At 38.6% G+C, this 19,088-nt stretch overlaps 1 protein-coding gene across 4 annotated transcripts; it reads left to right on the top strand.

Annotated features, from left to right (window-relative positions):
- The first annotated feature begins 288 nt into the window (after positions 1-288).
- Positions 289-19,088, top strand: ARPP19 (cAMP regulated phosphoprotein 19). 4 transcript variants are annotated; one of them, XM_039237119.1, is made up of 6 exons: positions 289-337; positions 678-777; positions 1,008-1,062; positions 6,857-6,883; positions 13,296-13,418; positions 18,899-19,088. In XM_039237119.1, the coding sequence occupies exons 3-6, from the start codon at positions 1,018-1,020 to the stop codon at positions 19,067-19,069; spliced, it is 366 nt and encodes a 121-aa protein (XP_039093050.1). In that variant the 5' UTR covers positions 289-337; positions 678-777; positions 1,008-1,017; the 3' UTR covers positions 19,070-19,088. The 4 variants fall into 4 exon arrangements, with proteins under 4 accessions (XP_039093050.1, XP_039093051.1, XP_039093052.1 ...); XM_039237120.1 differs by having other exon boundaries at positions 678-772; XM_039237121.1 differs by lacking the exons at positions 289-337; positions 6,857-6,883 and having other exon boundaries at positions 684-777.

Raw genomic sequence — 19,088 nt, forward strand, 5'->3', positions numbered from 1 at the left:
CTATTCCGAAGTTTCTGAGAAACTCTTCATTGGAATCAATCACCCTGCACAGTATTGCCAGTAGCTATTTCAGATGTTGATTATTATGAGGATAAAATGTAAAGCCAACTGATTTGGTAGTTAAGAAAGTCATTGGTGGCAGGGGTTTCAGTAAAGTTGTGGGAGTGGACCTCCAGGAGTGGACAAATGAATGGAAATTGAATTATTTCGTCAGATATTTATTGAACATCTAGGGAATGCTGGGCTCTGGGACTGAAACATAAGCAAATATGGACGAGGCCCTTGCCCTGATGTGGCTTATTTGAGTAGGAAGGTGTCTTTAATGATACGTCTAATGGTACAGTGTGTGTTGTGAAGGGCCATACAGAGATGGGAAGGCATTTAAGAAGTGAATCTAACCTAGGGTAGTGGCTCAGGAAAAGCCTGAGGTGACGGTGCAGAATTTGGGATGTGAAAGATGAATCTGGTTAGCAAAGGGGAGCAGGAAGAGGCTTCTGGAGGAAGTAGCACAGAGCTTTGAAGCGCCCCCCCCCCCCCAAATTATGCTTGATTACACTGCGGGGAGCGAGTAGGAGAACGGCACGAGGCGAGTCCAGGAAAGTAGAAATAGTGAAGTTCTCAGAACCGGCAGGAAAGGGCGGGGACAGGCGGCTCCACTTATAAACTACAATTCCCAGGAAGCATCTGGCAGACGGATGTGAGGTGAGGCGCGAGCCGCGACCTTTGAAGGAAGAAAGGAAGTGCTTCGGCGTCGCAGAGCCGGAGAAGCGGGGTAAGGTAGGCAGGGGCGCGGTGCGGGCCCGGCTGCGGGGCCGCGGCGAGCTGCAGTTGCCGGCCGCCGAGCGCGGCGAGGCTCCGTGTCGTCATAAGGCGGCGGCCATTTTCGCGGGCGGAGGCGGCCCGAGCGGGCGCTCGGAGAGCGGGGGCGGGCGGGCCTGAGGCGGTGCGGCGGCCGGGCGGCCCCGGCCACCCGGTAATCTTGTCCTCTCCCGGCGTCTCGTTTGCAGAGGGAGCACTATGTCCGCGGAAGTCCCCGAGGCAGCCTCCGCGGAGGAGCAGAAGGTGAGTGTGCACGGGAAGTGGTCCCGGGGGCTCGGAAGGCCCAGAGGCGAGCTTGCCGCGGGCGGAGCCTGCCGGGCGGCCTGCTCCCGCCGCGTGCGGAGGGGCGCGCCCGGAGTCGGCCCGCTGCGCTTGCTGCGGAGACCTGGAGCTGCCTGGACGCCTCGGCCGTGAGGGCCGAGCTCTCCCAGATCTGCAGCCCGCCTGACTGGTGATTGGCGCCCGCGTGGTGGGAGTTTGCACATTGTCCGCGTCTTGCCTGAGACTCGCCTTTTCTAGCGCCTCGGTGTGTCGCCTTTTTCCTTACACTCCACTGTACATGCGAGCTCAGGACTCCGTTTTTGCGGTGGAACGTGAGTTTTTCCATGTGCCTCACTTGGCGTAGGAAGTTTAATTTTTCTCTTGAAGAACTAACTCTTCAGCTACTAGTATTGTCGGCATGCTTTTAACTCCAGAGGCTGTATCTCGTGTTAGGGCGGTGAGTTAGACCTGGGCTGGCCTTTCCGATCCTGTCCTTGTTGGCCGCATAACCTTGGTCAGTCGCTAAACTCTTTAGTTTCCAATTTCCTCATCTCTCAAATGATAATACTTGCTTTGTCTGCTTGTTGTGAGGCTTAAATGACGGGGGTAACTTACAATATTTATTTAGCACACTGTGTGCTCAGAAATATGAGCCACTGAGAACCGCATATGGTACTTGACTGAAAATCAAATGCTTGGAATTGAAAATTTTTTACCAACTTAGTTGACCTGGATTTTTGTAGCAACAGGAATATTTTGTACACTCACTTGTAATCTTCAGATGTAGGAAAATATTTCACAAATCAGTATGATTCGAATTAAGAATATTAAGACTTGGTTTTGTCTGTGCTAGTTCTTACCCCTTCCACCATTATTATTTCTGCAGCTCTACCCACCTAGGTACTTGTGGCTGGCTTACAAAGGCCATATCTTGTTTCTTAAATTGTTTATGGAGAGTTACCAGCACCTTTCCTTGAAAAATCAGACAGCATTATAAATAGGATTTGGTCTAGTACTTGGACTTTGTAAAGGCATCTGCTTCATGTTCTGCCCATGCTCCTAAACAGGTTGGAAATTTGATTAGTGTATTAGTGTTTTAAACCCACTCCATACGTTCTTACCATGATAACTTTTCTTCAGTTGAATGGTTCTCTTACATTGCCTGTAAATATTTAAAAAAAGAAGAAAGCAATTGCATAGATAATAGGCCAGTTTACTGTATTATTCAGGATTATTCCAAGGAAAATTATGTTCGGTATTTTTCACACTTTACAAAAACATGGGCTTATAGGACAAAAAAATATAGTTTAAAGATTACAATCCTAACTATAACATGAATTATCAGTTATTTATTGAAAAACCTTTATTGCGGTGTTCATAATTGCCTGGGATTTAAGAACCCCCAAAAAACAACAAATCCATGTCTGTGCTATCTTGTCCTAAATACTGAAATCAACCTCAGTTTTGACTTCTGATGTACAGTGGTGTGCTTTGTAGGTTTTTTTTTTATGAGATTTTTAGTGTGTTGCCAAAGTGTAAAGTGTTGATTTCTACAGGCAGATGGTTTTACTTGGAACAACCTAATATTATGCTTAACAATATTAAACCTGTTTGAACGTTTTCATAAAGGTCTATATTAAAATTTTAACTCCAGTCCTTTTGTTTTAGGTCTGTTGTCATTAATACCAAAGTGTGTTGGTAATATAATGTCCCTTCTTGAATTAGGGATTGGCTGTAGATGTTAAGTGTCCCGTAGCATAGATACCATCCCTAAACATGAGGAGAATGTGCAGAGTCACTTCTGTGTTCCTATGGGCCAAATCACCTGTTTCTTCTATTTTGGAAGAATAGTTAGATGACCTAAAAAATAGGATTATTCTCCGTGTACCCAGTTGACCTTTCAATTAAAGCCAAAGTATTCAGCTAAAATAGCTTTAGTTTTATGGTACGTTGGCCTCTGAAAAGTTTAGTGAGGTAAATAGATGAGACTGCCTGGAGTAAGAGGTATTTCTCTGAGTAGTTCATGCCCCTTGTTAAGAGAAGAAAGCTGTATGGACCACTTTTTTATTGGGATATTAAATATGTATAAACATGAAAATAAGTATAAACACCTATCTCTTTAGCAATGCTTTAAAATTAAAATGGGTCGGACTCCTCCGTGGCTCAGTCAGTTGAGCATCCCACTTCAGCTCAGGTCACAGTCTCACCAGTTCCTGAGTTCAAGCCTCATGTCTGGCTTTGTGCTGATAGCGCAGAGCCAGCTTTGGATTCTCTGTCTTCTCTCCCTCCCCCTCCCCCTCCCCCCCCCCCCCCCCCCTCCCCTCCCCTCCCTTCCCTCCCCCACTGGTGTGCTCTCGTCCTTTCGCTCTCTCGTGCTTTCACGCGCTCTCTCTCTCTCTCTCTGTCCCTCTCTCGCTCTCAAAAAATAAACATTGAGGCGCCTGGGTGCACATTCAGTTAAGTAACTGACACTTGGTTTTGGGACTCAGGTCATGATCTCACTGTTCTGGGTTCGAGCCCTGTGTTGGGCTCCGCACTGGAAGTGCAGAGCCTACTTGGGATTCTCTCTCTGCCCCTCCCCTGCTTGCTCACATTCTGTTGCAAAAATAAACATTTAAAAAAATAAGGCACCTGGTTGGCTCAGTTGGTGGAGCATGTGATTTTTGATCTTGGGGGTCGTGATTTGAGCCCAGGTTGGACAGAGATTACTTAAAATTTATTTTAGATTAAGACAGATACAGACAAAATTAGTGTAAATTATTCATTGTGGCATAGTATTTTGCTTAAAGTAAATTTCCAACATATTGAGAATGGTAGCAATTGTTAAATGCTAGGAACATTTTAAGTATGGCATAAGTATGGCAAGCCTGCTCCCCACGGTCATGTGATGATTCAGTTGTCCTTTTTTTCTTTTTTTTTTTTTAATGTTTATTTTTGAGAGGGAGAGACAGCACGAGTGGGGGAGGGGCAAAGAGAGACGGAAAACAACGCAGAATCCAAAGCAGGCTCCAGGCTCTAGCCTCTGAGCTGTCACCACAGAGCCCTGCACACAGGGCAGAAACCCATGAGCCATGAGATCATGACCTGAGTTGAAATCAGGCACTTAACTCACTGAGCCACCCAGGCACCCCTCTGTTGTGTTTTTTTAGGGTAATCTGTGATCATTTAACTCTAAGAACAAAAATACATCATTTACATTTTAAATTCAACTCTTTTCTTTTCTCACTCTTCTGGACAATTGGAGTAGTACTGCTCAGTCTCTGTCATGAATGAAAGCTGAAATGGAAATATGTAGCGAGTGCTTAGACATGAGATAGCAATTCATATGTGCTGGTGTATACTTATATTTTTTCTTATAGATTATCAATGAAGTGAAGGCATTAAAAATTTTTTTTAGCAGAGACCTCGTGGATCTATCACCTGTGAATTCCATTTTGAATAACACTCAGCTCTGTCAGACATGTGTGCATTCTTGTCCTGGCGTGAGAAGATGCATAGTGGAGACTTAAAACACATAATTCTATTTTCATTGTGAACATCTTAAAGTCATGGACTCTCCTTTATTTATCTTTTCTCCCATAGCTCCTATCTTACCTGATTCATTCCATTCATCTCCTTGTTCAGAAAATGTTGGTTGAATGAATTTTTCTCAAATTTTCAGTTGAAACCATTGCCAAAGTACTATCTTAACACAAATCACAAAGCTTATACTGCACCTTCAAAGGGGGAAGGATAGACTATAGTAATATAAAAACCTTTGTTTAGGCCTACTTAAGAAATCTGAGAGAGTGTAAAGGAATGTATATATGCATATATATTCATATGTATTGCTTTTAAGTTTTTTAAAAAGATCTCAAGAGCAGGTTTTCTAGAGATTTTACTACAATATTGATCAAATTAAGTTAGTAAGATGTCTTGGAAGAAGCTAACACAAGTGGGGCTCCCAACGGAAACATTTTTGTCAGTTTAAAAGATAATGCTTGGTGCTTTTGAGAGTAGTGGAAAAGGAAGAGAACTATTAGGTCCATATGTCATCACTAAAGAGTGGGTACAAACTGCTTTCCCATTTTCCCAGCTTTTACAAAATTGCAGTTAGTGTTGGCATTTTCTGTTGGTAACTAAAAGCTTTAAGAGGATTTTTGATGTTGTTTTATTTATTTAGAGAGAGAGAGTGTGCGAGCAGGGGAGGGGCAGAGAGGGAGAGAGAATCCCAAGCAGCCTCCATACTGTCAATGCGGAGCCCAATGAAGGGCTCAAGCGCATGAACCCCGGAACCATGAGATCATATGAGACCTGGGCAGAAGTCAAGAGTATGGTGCCTAACCAACTGAGCCACTCAGGTGCCCCTCAAGAGGGTTTTTAATTTTAATTTTTAAGCCATAATTTGCTGGTTTGGTTTGTGTGCAACCCTTGAATCCTAACAATCTAGAAGTAAACCTCAGAAAAGTTTTAAAATCTTTCTAGTTGCTATTTATCAAATGTGCTGCATGCACAGCATTGTTTTAGGCTTGCCTCTGTGTCTGCTACCATAACATATTTCAAAGATAAGCTAATAGTGAAACTGTCAGGTGTTTGGAAAGTTTCTTAGCTTTATTGAAACAACGGGAGTACATTGTGTTCATTCATTAGGCTTTTTATTGAACACCTGTTAAATGCCAGGCACTGCGCAAGCAGCAAGGACTTAATTGGAACACAGTGTTTTCCCCTTAGAGATCGATAACAGTTCTGATACCTTACTGGCAATATCCCAAAGGATTTGTTGGCTTTCGTTAATCTTTTCTACTTATTAATCAATCAGTGCATCAGTGAACATATTGCTGAGCAGATAGAGAATTTGCTTAGAGTGATCAGATTTTTATTGCTGATATTGCTATGTAGCATCTCTGTTGAAAGTGGAAAAGTGGTATCAGTCATTCATACTTATTATCAGTCCATGACATAATAATCCTTAATTGTTTGAATGTTCTTTATATATATGTTTTTATTCCCTATACCCCACCTACTCAACAAAAAAGGACATCTAATATGTTTTAGTAGACTAATTCACAAAAATACAAGTGCCTAAACAATAAATGTTAGGCTATGTGCTAAGTATAGAGTATATAATGAAGATAAATGTACTTAAGAAGATAACCTTCATTTAAAATATTGTTTTTAAGTATTTTTTTGTATATTATATGCATATATCTTTGTTATGACAATCCTGGGTTTCAGCTTCCCCAGTTTGTAGCCTATGGTGAAATGTTCTGCAATTGTAATGATCCTTTTTCTACTCTCCTCCTTACCAAAGGTATTGTCAGCATAGAAACCACTTAGCTGAGTGAATCTACTCACATTGGAGCATCTGCAGTAACATTGCTTTGTGACACAAAAGTGTCTTGGAGAATAAAATTTTGAAAACAGAGTAGAGGTTTTTTTTTTTTAATTTATTTATTCTGCGAGAGAGAGGGAGAGAGAGAATCCCAAGCACGCAGAACCTGATGCAGGGCTTGAACCCACAAACCCATGAAATTATGACCTGAGCTGAAATCAAAAGCCGACGCTTAACTGATATAGCCACTCAGGGACCCCCAGATTTGAATTTTGGTTAAAATACTTCCTGGTTAAGATGGTCATTTCTCTATTTTGTTGATCCCCTCTATTGTATTGGCTTTTTATTTCGTTAACGTCTGCTTTTTATTTTCTCATATTCTCTTTTGGTTCTGTTCTTTAACTACTAAATTTGGATATATAACTCATTGACTTTTAGTTTTCTTTTTTAATATGCGCCCTTAAGGGACATTTGTTGAATCCTACAAGTTTGGTAAGTATAGAATTTTTATCATTGAGTTCCATGTTATTTTTTATTCCCATTATTCTTCTTTAACCATGAATTATTTTAGTAATTTGTGTTTTTAAGCTTATATACATTGCAGTTTTATTTATTGAGGGCGGGGAGACACAGAATCTGAACAGGCTCCAGGCTGCAAGCTGTCAGCACAGAGCCCAACATGGGGCTCGAGCTTGAATTCATAAACTATGAGATCATGACCTGAGCCACAGCTGGATGTTTAACTGACTGAGCCACCCAGGCGCCCCTATGCACATTAGAGTTTTAATGAGTTAAGCTATTTTAGTTTCCTAATAGGGATATATGAATTTTTTTATTGTTGGCCTTTGATCTTGTGAATTACAGTCATAGATGGTGGTCTGGATGAAATTGTTAAGACTTATTTCATAGCCTATTATTTGGTCAGTTTTTCCATTGTGCTTGAGAAGAATATATATTTCCTAACTGGGTACAGAAATAAAATCTGATATCTTGACTACTTTGTCTTTTTCACTTATCAATTTTTGAGGAAAGCGTGTTGAAATCTGTGCTGATAGACTTGTCATTTGTTAGTGTAATTCAGTCAATTTTTTCTTTATATCTTTGGAGGCTTTTTATTAGAGGCATGAATATTTAGATTCTCTGCATCCCTAATAATAATTTTTGGCACCCCACTTTTTTTTCCTTTTTTTTTTTCTTGATCTCCCAGGTTTTTGGGTTTTTTCCTTCATGATTAATTTTTCTTCCATTTTATCTCTACTGTTAGTATGGACATTACATACTTCATTTCTGTTATGTAATTGATTCCCCTTGAAATTTTATCATACTTTCTTAATTAAACAAAATGTTACATTAATATCACATATCCTTTCCAAATGATGTGGACCATAGAACACTTAAACTGTGTTACATAGTACTTTTGTATTTATTTATTTGTTTGTTTCTAACGTAAACTCTCCTGTTGAAGGGCTCAAACTCAAAACCCTAAGATCAAGAGTTGCATGCTGTACCAACTGAGCCAGCCAGCCTCCCCTTTTGTTTGTTTTCCTTTTGTTTTATTTAACCTCACATATTAAGACATTAAAACTTGAAAAGCGAGTGTGTTGATTATATCTCAGCAAAGCTGGGGGCAAAATTATTAAAGTGACTTGTCAGTATACATTAATGTATTCCAATTTCTTTGCTATTTCTTACCTTTGAAAAAAAATTTTTTTTGATGTTTATTTACTTTTGAGAGAGAGACAGAGACAATGTGAATGGATGAGGGACAGAGAGAGGGAGACAAAATCCAAAGCAGGCTCCAAGCTCTGAGCTGTCAGCACAGATCCCAGCATTGGGCTCAAGCATGATCCATGAAATCATGACCTGAGCCAAAGTCGGACACTTAACTGACAGAACCATCCAGTCACCCCTCTTTGCTATTTGTTTCTATATCTCAGACCTTTTTCAAGATTTATTTTCATTCTAGCTGAAATAAATTTTTTAGGAGTTACTTTGAAAGATGTCCCAAAACATGGAATCACACCAAATTCTCTGTGACCTTTTCCATTTTTTAACATGGCTGTAGGGATAAATTGCTTATGTTACCTGATTTTATTGACTAGCTTCCTGCCTGGACAGTATAAACCACTTTGGGTATTTCACACAGAAAGAGATGCGATTTAGGGAATTAGCTTACAAGTTATTAGAAGGGGATGCAGGGATAAAGGGGGAAGACAATGTTTCTACAGGTGAGAGATTATAGAAAGTTGTTGATTCTGCACAAGTGGGCACTATTCTAGCCCACCATCCCCTACACATACTCTCATGGAACAGCTGTACTAGCCCCTTATGATCTGCTTGAGGCCCTCCTGCAGGAGCTCATGGGCTATTGTTGATGTTCACATTGTTGGTGGCTCATCAGGAACAGAGTGGATTTTTTCTCTCATGCTTTTTAATCTGTGTAGTTGGCCGTTAGCAGAACCTAATCGGAGTTCAGTCTGGGAAAGGTAGTTTCAGGCTTCTAGCAATGTTTCAGAGAAGTGTTTCAAAGAAGGGTAAGTGTTGGCTGAATGCCAGTGGACGGTCTGCCACCTGACGTGTTATTTATAATTCACTCTACAAGATCCAGCCATTTCAACTTGCTTGTCAGTAAGGTCTTTTAACTATACATTGGCAAAAGGTTAAGAATGTTTCTGTATGATCCGTGAAAAGTGTTGTAGATTTGTTGATGGTATATACTCTGTTTTAAAAATACAGCTTTGGTCATATTTTTCCCCCTTTTGGTGGTAAATGCAGCTGAAATTCTAAATCCAGCTACAAAATTGCAGCTAGCAGGCACTTAACCTTGTGCTATGTATTGGGCAAGAACGTTCAATGATTTTGTTTTTTCTAGGACACGTAGATCCATTCTAAACCTAAATGGTACTTCTGTAAATGCTGTTTGTCCACACGTTTTTATAGTAAACTAATTCGATTTAATTGAACGTAATATGTATATTATATATAAACATATACGTGAAAGTATTCTTTATTAAGAAAATAAGGGAGTGCCAGATATGATGGTATATTGTGTTTAACTTTCCCCCCCTCTCTTACATAAAACAAGGGAAACCTGCAGAAACACTGGAAAATAGGGACAGTTGCTACCTCTATACCAGAAATGTTAAGGAATTTCTCTTAGATGTAAGACAAATCAAATCAAACACAGGAAGTGGAGAGTCTTTATTCCCAGGCCCAAGAAAGCTGGATGGTTTTAGCAGAAATGTAGAACTCTTGTTGACATTCTTTAATTTGAATGTGCGAGAGGGGGCCCTGGGTGGCTCATTTAAGTATCTGACTTCAACTCAGATTTGTGGGTTTGAGTCCAGCATTGGGCTCTCTGCTGACATCTCGGAGCCTGGAGCTAACTTCAGATAAACATTAAAAAAAAAATTTTTTTTAATGTTCAAGGACTCAAAGGCTATAATCAAGTTATAGTCCTTTTCAACTAACATCCAAATTTCACGGTTATCGAGCTTAGAAAATAGAACTGTACAGAAGGACCCAAGAGTAGGTTCCTTCTTGCAGTTCCCTCTGAGTAGCACCACTGTGAATACAGCTGGACAGGTTGCAGTGACCCCGCCCATCTTCTTGCACTAAACTGGTAACCTTAAATTTACAATATTTCTCTAGCTTTTATGATGAATTCAATGTAGTCATACCTTACATAAGGGTTAGATTCCAAAGTTAGTAAGGCAGGAATAGCATTTAACTAAATTTACTCTTGAAAAACCGCAACGAAGTCATAATCATAGTGGAAACAGCCCCATCAATTCTCAGTAAGACAAGTAGTCACTTTTTTAATCCAGTGGCTGATTTTTCAGTTGATTGACTGCTGAGGTAGTAGACTTGTATGTAGGGACTCAGTTTTTAAATACTAAGTTGATAAACAGAACATTGATATGCTTAAACTCTGAAAGAGGCCCAGGATTGAGATCATCATGGGAACGGCAGGTTTGCCTCACACACCTCACACTTGAGCTCTCTGGGGCATATTCTTGAATGGAATGACTGGCAGAATCACCACTAATACTATTTAGAGTCTCTATCTCTGATGGCATAGTTGAATTTTGTGTACATCAAGTGAGGTGATGTCTTAGACTGGAAATCTAAATAGATGCATGAAACTATAGCATAAAAGGAAGATAGAACACTTGAAGCAGAAAGGAGCATACATATAAAGGAAGCCCCACAGAAAAAGTATATTTGATAGCAGTTTTAATCTCAAAATCCTCTAAGACTAAAAATGAGAAGATGTAGTAACAGATGAAGATGCCAGTCAAGATGAGGGAAATACTGACGATATATAAGGTGAACAGAGCTGATTATAAAGCATGTGTGAATGTAATTTTGAAAAATAAATGCAAAATTCATGTCATTTTGGGCATAAACAACTTGCTGTACAAGAACAGTAGCCTTGACATTTATGGATATAACATTCCTGCTTTTTTTTTTTTTTAAATGTTTTATTTATTTATTTCTAGGAGAGAGAGAGACAGCATGAGCAGGGGAGGGTCAGAGAGAGAGGGAGTCACAGACTCTGAAACAGGCTCCAGGCTCTGAGCTGGCAGTCAGCACAGAGCCCGACGCGGGGCTCGAACCCACGAACCGCGAGATCATGACCTGAGCGAAAGTCGGACGCTTAACCGACTAAGCCACCCGGGCGCCCCAATAACATTCCTGCTTTTTGACATTTGTAAATAATCTGGAGGAATCAAGATATGCAAAGGTGTATGATTTTGCCTAGCTGGTATGCAGAAAAGGGTCTTTTAGCTGGAAGATGTACCTTGCCGTTGCCCAGCATCACCTATTAGGGCAACTTGTTTTTCTTGATTCATTCTTTCTTCTCAGTATTTACCACAAAGTCATAAACATTGCTTCCCCTTAAAATATGGCTCTTGGAAAGAAAGTAGGCAGTATCAAGACTGGTGTTAAAAATGAATAGGCTTAGGTGGAGGCCTCTTGGCTCTGCCACCACTTCGTGCCCCAGGTGGGGAGACCACATGCCCTTGGAAGGGGGAATGAAGAGAAGTTGAGAAGAGGAGAAAGAATGGAAAGAGACAGTACCTTTTTCAACTTGACAAATAGTTTCTGTTGACCGTGAAGAGGTGACAAAGACACCCCACTTCCTCCAGAGTCTGCAGATGGGATCTTGGGAAAACTGACAAAAGTCAGGACAAGAGAAATGTCCCTTCTTAAATGCCTCATACCATATACAGACCTATTTTAGATGGATATCTACTCCCATCTTTACCACCACCTCCTGAAATGAGAGACAACTGAAAGGACTGACCTCTTCCCAGGACTGAGGCTGGTTTAGTGAGTTACTTATCTATAAAGATGGAGGGGCCCTGAAAAAACTGAACAAATAGGCCCTGCTGTTTTCCTCTATTTACCACTCTCACGTCATACTCCTTTTGTCTTATTGTGTTTTTTCTCTGTACTTTTGATCAAACCTAGTATAAAAATCAGGTTTAACTGTTTCTTTAGTCTCCCGTATCACATAAAATTTATATTAAATTCTTTATGCTTAAAAAGAAACGTGAATAGGCTTAGGGGTTCTTGGCTGGCTCAGTCTGAAGAGCATGCAACTTTTTTTTAATGTTTATTTGTGAGAGACAGAGTATGAGCAGAGGAGGGACAGAGAGAGAGGAAGAGACAGTAATCAGAAGCAGGCTCCAGGCTCTGAGCTTGTCAGCACAGAGCCTGTTGCCAGGTTCGAACCCATGAAGTGGGAGATCATGACCTGAGCTGAAGTTGGACACTTAACCAACTGAGTCATGCAGGTGCCCCAGGCATGTAACTCTTGATCCTAGGGTCATGAGTTCAAGCCCCATATTGGTTGTACAGATTACATTAAAAAAAAAAAAATGAATAGGCTTAAAATATTTACAGTCATTTATTTTACATGTAAAATGTGTTTTACAGAAAAACACATTTTTGATAAAGGATGGGATCTTTGACATGAGCAGTGTTTGTCATTAAATATGGGGGGAAATTAGGGAATAATATACACTGATATGAAGGTCGATAAAAATGATGTTTCTCTTTAAAATTACCAAGGTCAGGGGTCCTGGCTGGCTCAGTTGGTGGATCATGCAACTCTTGATCTTGGGGTTGGCAGCTCAAGCCCCACATTAGGTGTAGAGATTACTTAAGAAAAGTACAATCTTTTAAAAAACAAATAAGGAGCACCTGGGTGGCTCAGTCCGTTAAGCGTAGGACGTCGGCTCAAGTCATGATCTCACGGTTCGTGGATTCGAGCCCTGCGTCGGGCACTGTGCTGACAGCTAGCTCAGAGCCTGGAGCCCGTTTCAGATTCTGTATCTCCCTCTCTGACCACCCTCCCCTGTTCGTGCTTTCTCTCTCTCAGAAATAAATAAAAAACATTAAAAAATTTTTTAAACAAATAAAAGGGAAAATCTGCTGGTAAATAAGCTACTGTTCATTTCTATTCTAGAATCTCAGAGCTTCCAATTATACATGAATTTGAATTATAGGAGTTCAGAAAGCTCTTGTATTTTAACAGTATTAAGATGGTTCTCTAAATATAGGCAAAGAGCTGATGAGTTCCTTGGAAGGTGACTAACTATAAATGTATTATACATGACTGGAAAGTAATGGCAAGCAAGACTTCAGAGCTGAGTTATCTTGATATTTTTATCCAGTGTGTGGGGTGTACACATGCATCACAGCTATAATAGAGCTATCACATGGATCATTTGAAAAACAAGACAGAGATGTTTTAAAAGCTTCTGTGCTTGATTTCTTAGTCAGATGCTGCATTATTTGGTATTCGACAAAGTCAGGGTCCAGATATTAAAAGGTGAATTATTTTAAATAGGTGAATTTTAATAGAGAAGTAATTTATTTTAAATTATTTCAGGAAATGGAAGATAAAGTGACTAGTCCAGAGAAAGCTGAAGAAGCAAAATTAAAAGCAAGGTATCCTCATTTGGGACAAAAACCTGGAGGTTCAGATTTCTTAAGGAAACGATTGCAGAAAGGGGTAAGTTCTTATATGTAATCTTCAAATGCTTAAATCCTGTGAACTCACTGTGCTGGTTGCTGTTATGAAATGGGTGTCTGTGTGTATATAACTCTACCTTATCAGGTACAAATATATACATAGATATATATCATTTTTTCTAATATTTTATATTGTTTACTGTATAAATCTGTGTGATAAGAATGTACATCTCTACATCTCATTACTTTTAACTATAAACTATTTCAAGCATGTAGAAAGTGCAGATAATAGAGCAGAACCCATGTACTCACCACTCAGACTTAATATATTTTGTCGTATTTACTTCAGTTTTATCTTGGTAAGAAAGAAAATGTAGATATAGTTGAAACCTACCACATGTATGTATATATCCCCTGCCCCCTTCTTTCCTTCACCCCACCCACCCTTCTTTCCAAAAGCAGGAACTATCCAGAAGCTGACATTTATCCTTCTGCCAATATTTTTTAACTTTTACTTGTTTTAAAGATGATTTCCATGCAAAGGCTAAAGATAATTTTTATTTAGATGAAATGATCACTTGTAAAAAGGCAGAGCTTATTATCTCCTTTACATAATACATTTTACAGAGTTACTCTAATACAACTTAAACATGGTAATTTTAGTAGTTGAGGTTACTGAAAATATTTTTTCAAAATCTTACTCATTCTTCGTGAGGTAGAAACCATTATTGCTCAATAATGAAATTTTAATTGAGATGCTGCTACATGCTCATTCCTTAGGTTTTCTTTCTAACCCATTTGTAAAAAAAAATTAAAGGACTCCATCTTCGGTTTAACTACATTTAAATTATTTACCATATAGGGAGCAGAGGGAAAAAAGAATTAATAGTATCAGGTGCCAAATCATGTTTTTCCTAAAATAAATACCTTGAATATACTCGTATCTGCTGCATGCTGAGTAAAAAAACATGTCCGTATGTGTATGTATGTGTATGTATGTTTACATGTGTAGGTATTGGCAATAGTTATATATGGATTATTTTCTCAAATCAAATTGCAAAAGGATATTTTTTCCCAGCTTTATTGAGATACTATTGACATACAACATTGTGTAAGTTTAAGGTGTGCAATGTGATGATTTGATAAATATATATATTGTAAAATGCTTACCAGTAAGGTTAGTTAACACATCCCTTACCACACATAATTACTGTTTTGTTGTTGTTAATGGTGAGAACATTAAAGCTGTACTTTCCGGGCCACTTTCAAGTATACAATTCAGTATTGTTAACTTATTGTACATTAGATACCTGGAACTTCTTATTCATCTTTATAATTGGAAAGATTGTGCCCTCTGACCAGTATCTCCCCATTTCCCTCACCCTTCAGCCTCTGCAACCATCATTCTGCTGTTTTGGGAATTTAATGTTTTTAGATTCCACATGTAAGTCAAACCATAGATTGTTTGTCCTTTTACCAAAAGTATTTTCACAGGGTTACCCGGCTGGCTCAGGTCGGTAGAATGTATGACTCTTTATCTCCAGGTTGTGAATTCAAGCCCTATGTTAGACATAGAGATTACCTATAAGAGAAAAAATAAAGCTCACCTAATAAAATTCTTACAGAATTAAAATAAATAAATGAAAACATAGTTTTAAAAGTGACAAAATATGGAATTTTCTTTGTCTTATAAAAGAATAAAGTTCACAGCTTTGTAATAATAGGATGGCAAGAAGGAATTATACCAAATATATAAAAATATAAATCCTCTGTTCCATGAGAAGTAATTCAGTGGGGAAATTCTTACAAAAGTGATAATTAATACCTGTAGTACATAAAAAAACATTCACGTTCCCCTACGTAATACATTTTATCAGAAGAACTATTAGAAACAGAAAAATGTTTATCCATGATAGAAATCAGTGAAATGTAAATTATATCATTTCATAGTACACAAATGCGTAAATTAGAAGAATATTTATAATAATAACCACTGGCGAGGTTGAAGTTGAATATAGTTAATATTCTCTTTGTGGGTAGCATTTAGTATTATTGTGGAAAGGGATATGGATCAAGATTTATATAAGTGTTCATATTCTTTGAATAACCCCTTGCAAATTAATCTAAGAGTATAATTCAATATGAGGAAAAAGTCTGGAAGTTTGAAGATACTATTTATTTGTAGCTTTATAATTAGAAGCAGCATCACTCTTCAGCAGCAGAGGAATACATTGTAACAAGTCAACAAAATAGAATATTTTGTGGTTATTTGCAAGCATTATTATGAAGACCATAATGTAGGGGATAAATAGAAAAAGCAGAATGAGATACATACTCCTTGCAAATACAGCTATGTAGAATGTAGTTGTATCAAATCTAATTTTGAAATGGTGCCATCAGGTATGATTTTTATATATGAAATTATATAATCATCTTTGACTATGAAATTATTATTTGGATTTCATTGACTATTAAGTGTTTAGGAAACTTTTTCTTTATTAATCTTGAGCGTAATTTATGTATTTTCAAGTCAAAATTTATAAATCTTTTATCTGTAAGTGGTTGTGAAAGAGAACATACTGCCTGAATCAAGAAATAGAATTTGAGAAGAGAACTCTTGAATGATTTTGCATTATACCAAAATGTCAATGAATAAGCACTTTTATATTGGGGAATGAAGTCTTATATTCAACTATATCATTTCTTACTATTTTAAAAGAGTTTTGAATTTTTTAGGTGTCAGGGTCTTAGGTTTTAGTTTTCCTTCGTCACAATAGCAAGCTGGCCTGTTACCTTAGTATTTTTTTTTTTTAATTACCTTAGTATCTGTGAACAGTTTCTTCTCTGGGAGGATTGATTAGATGCTTATATTTGGTCCCTTTCTGTTATACTGAACTCGTTAATATTTTTATACCTATTTTAGGCTTTTAAGAAGGTGACTTGAACAGTGTGGCACAGACTGTTAAAGCTGGGAGGGATATCAAGAAGTCTGGCCCATGTTTTTTTATATTTATGGAGTTTGTGAAGCCCCAGAAAAAGTGAGGATCCAGTTTTAAGTAAAATGGCCTTAAAATTAGTTAATTTGTCACTTTAGGTGATTACTTAGTGTCACTGCAGTTATAAATACTGATGTAAATGTGACCCCTAAATAAGCGGGGGGGAGGTGTTATATAAGATTGTCACCTGACGACCCAGAGTATATTTTGTTAAATTTTTTAAATGTTTATTTGTTTTTGAGAGAGAATGACACAGAGAAAGAGCAGGAGAGAGGCAGAGAGAGAAAGAAAGGGAGACACAGAATCCGAAACAGAATCCAGGCTCTGAGCTGTCAACACAGCCCCAATGCAGGGCTCAAATCCATGAACTGTGAGATCATGATCTGAGCCAAAGTTGGACGCTTATCCAACTGAGCCACTAAGGCTCCCCCCCATGTTTTGTTAATTTTTAAAGATTTTTACTTAAAATGCAAAACTTAAAATTGTTGAAGACAACTCATAGCCTTGTTAGACATTTTTCCTAAAGTGAGAAACACTGATTTAGTTCACTCCTATCTCTGGAGCAGTTAAAATTGTTAAGCACTGATTTTAGTTTTGTCTTTAGCCATATTAAAGACATTTAATTCCTTTTCCCCCAAGCAGAGTAGCCTAACAATTAAGTGAGAACCCCTTGTGATGAACTTGTGCTTACTATAAAAGAGGATCATTAGAAACTGACTTTACTACAATGGGGGAAATCTGCCTAAAATATATATTGTGTGTTAAATTTCTCATTTTGTGCTTTTGACTGAGTAAAGAATTTGGCAGTCTGCTTTGTTCTCCTGTAGAATTTCAGAAGGAGTTCTCTAATATGATGCAGAAGCTCTAATGTGATTCAGAAATTCTGAGATTTTTTTTCACCACACATTTTTTTAATGTTTATTTTTGAGAGAGATTCTGCTCACGCTAGTGGGCAGGGGCAGAGAGAGGGAGACAGAATCTGAAGCAGGCTCTGTGCTCTCAGCACAAAGGCCAGCATGGGTGGGGCTCAAACCCAAGAACTCTGAGATCATGACCTAAGCTGAAGTCACACTCACAACTGAGCCAGTTAGGTGCCCCCACAATACTCATTTTAAAATATGCAGAAATAAAGCTGCACCAAGCGTTAGAAGGGCCTGGTCCCAGTTTCCTTGTTAACTGCTCAGTGTGTTCTGTGTAGAGTGACAACATGAAAAGCAGTTTCTAGCTTGAGACCCTTTGGCTTTAGGCCTGAGCTGTCTTATCAAAGAGTAGTTCCTTGAGGGAGGCAGCCACTGAGACCTTGTCCTAGGCCACTCAGCAATCTTAGACCAAGCTGTGAATTCCCAGCTACTTCATTCACCATGTGAGATTTCCCTGAAATCTCAAAGAGAATTTTTCCCCCTTTCCTTTCTGCTTTTGTCAGTGAGGTGCTTGCATACTCTAAAAAGGTTAAAATCCTCCCCTTTGAACACCCATAGCACCTTGTGTACTTAAAATAGTATAATGATTGGAATACTCGACTGTTGTTCATCTTTATATCTCCAATAGTCACACATTGCCTTATGTATAGTAAGCAGTCCGTAAAGGTAGGTTAAACATGATAGGTAGAAGTTGGAAACCAGGGTATCTTTGTTACCTTATTCGTCCTTCTACCTTAAAAGGAATGGCAGTTGTACTTCTTTAGCGTCTTAAGTGAAAAATGGAAGTGTAGGATAGAGTTCTGCGTTTTTTAAAATATTTTATTTATTTCTGAGAGAGAGAGACCGTGAGCAGGGAGGGTCAGAGAGAGAGGAAGACACAAAATCTGAAACAGGCTCCAGGCTCTGAGCTAGAAGTCAGCACAGAGCCTGATGTGAGGCTCGAACCCACGAACCATGAGATCATGACCTGAGACAAAGCCGGACACTTACCCGACTAAGCCACCCAGGCGCCCCGGGATCTGCACTTTAAGTGATAATTAATTTCTAATGAGTTTATTTCTTGTTACCCTAGCATTTATATTTTAACCTTAAATTTGATTTTAGTGAACTACCTTCATTCAAAAAAAAGATTTTATTTTTATTTATGTATATAATTTTTAAGTGGGTTCCGTGCGCAGTGTGGAGCCCAACTCAGGACTTGAACTCAGAACCTTGAGGTCAAGAACTGAGCTGAGACCAGGAGTTGGATACTTAACTGACTGAGCCACCCTAGTCTCCCTCAAGTAAATGATTTTAAATCCTTACATAAATGTTCATTCTTGGTAACAGGAGCTATAAATAATGTTTTAATAATTGAAAGTGTGTGGCACATCCTAAATGCAAGATGGTGAATTGTTTTTATTGTCAAAATAATTCAAGCAAGAATTTCTGGTTTTTCTGTTAGTAAATGAAAGCTTTGCTATTTAATCTATGTTAATGTTTTTGTTTGAATTTTTTTAGATTATTTTATTTTATGCTGACAGGTTAGGTTACATCTCCATCTTAAATTCATTGATTGCATATGAAAGTTGTAAATTCCAGCCTGATTTTTTTTTTTCTTGTAGCAAAAATATTTTGATTCTGGGGATTACAACATGGCTAAAGCAAAAATGAAGAACAAGCAGCTTCCTACTGCAGCTCCGGATAAGACAGAGGTCACTGGTGACCACATTCCCACTCCACAGGACCTTCCTCAACGGAAACCATCCCTTGTTGCCAGCAAGCTGGCTGGCTGATTAAAAGAGCTGAACTGCA

The sequence above is a fragment of the Hyaena hyaena genome, unplaced genomic scaffold (assembly GCF_003009895.1).
Source record: "Hyaena hyaena isolate Hyena2069 unplaced genomic scaffold, ASM300989v1 scaffold_120, whole genome shotgun sequence".
Classification (NCBI taxonomy): domain Eukaryota; kingdom Metazoa; phylum Chordata; class Mammalia; order Carnivora; family Hyaenidae; genus Hyaena; species Hyaena hyaena.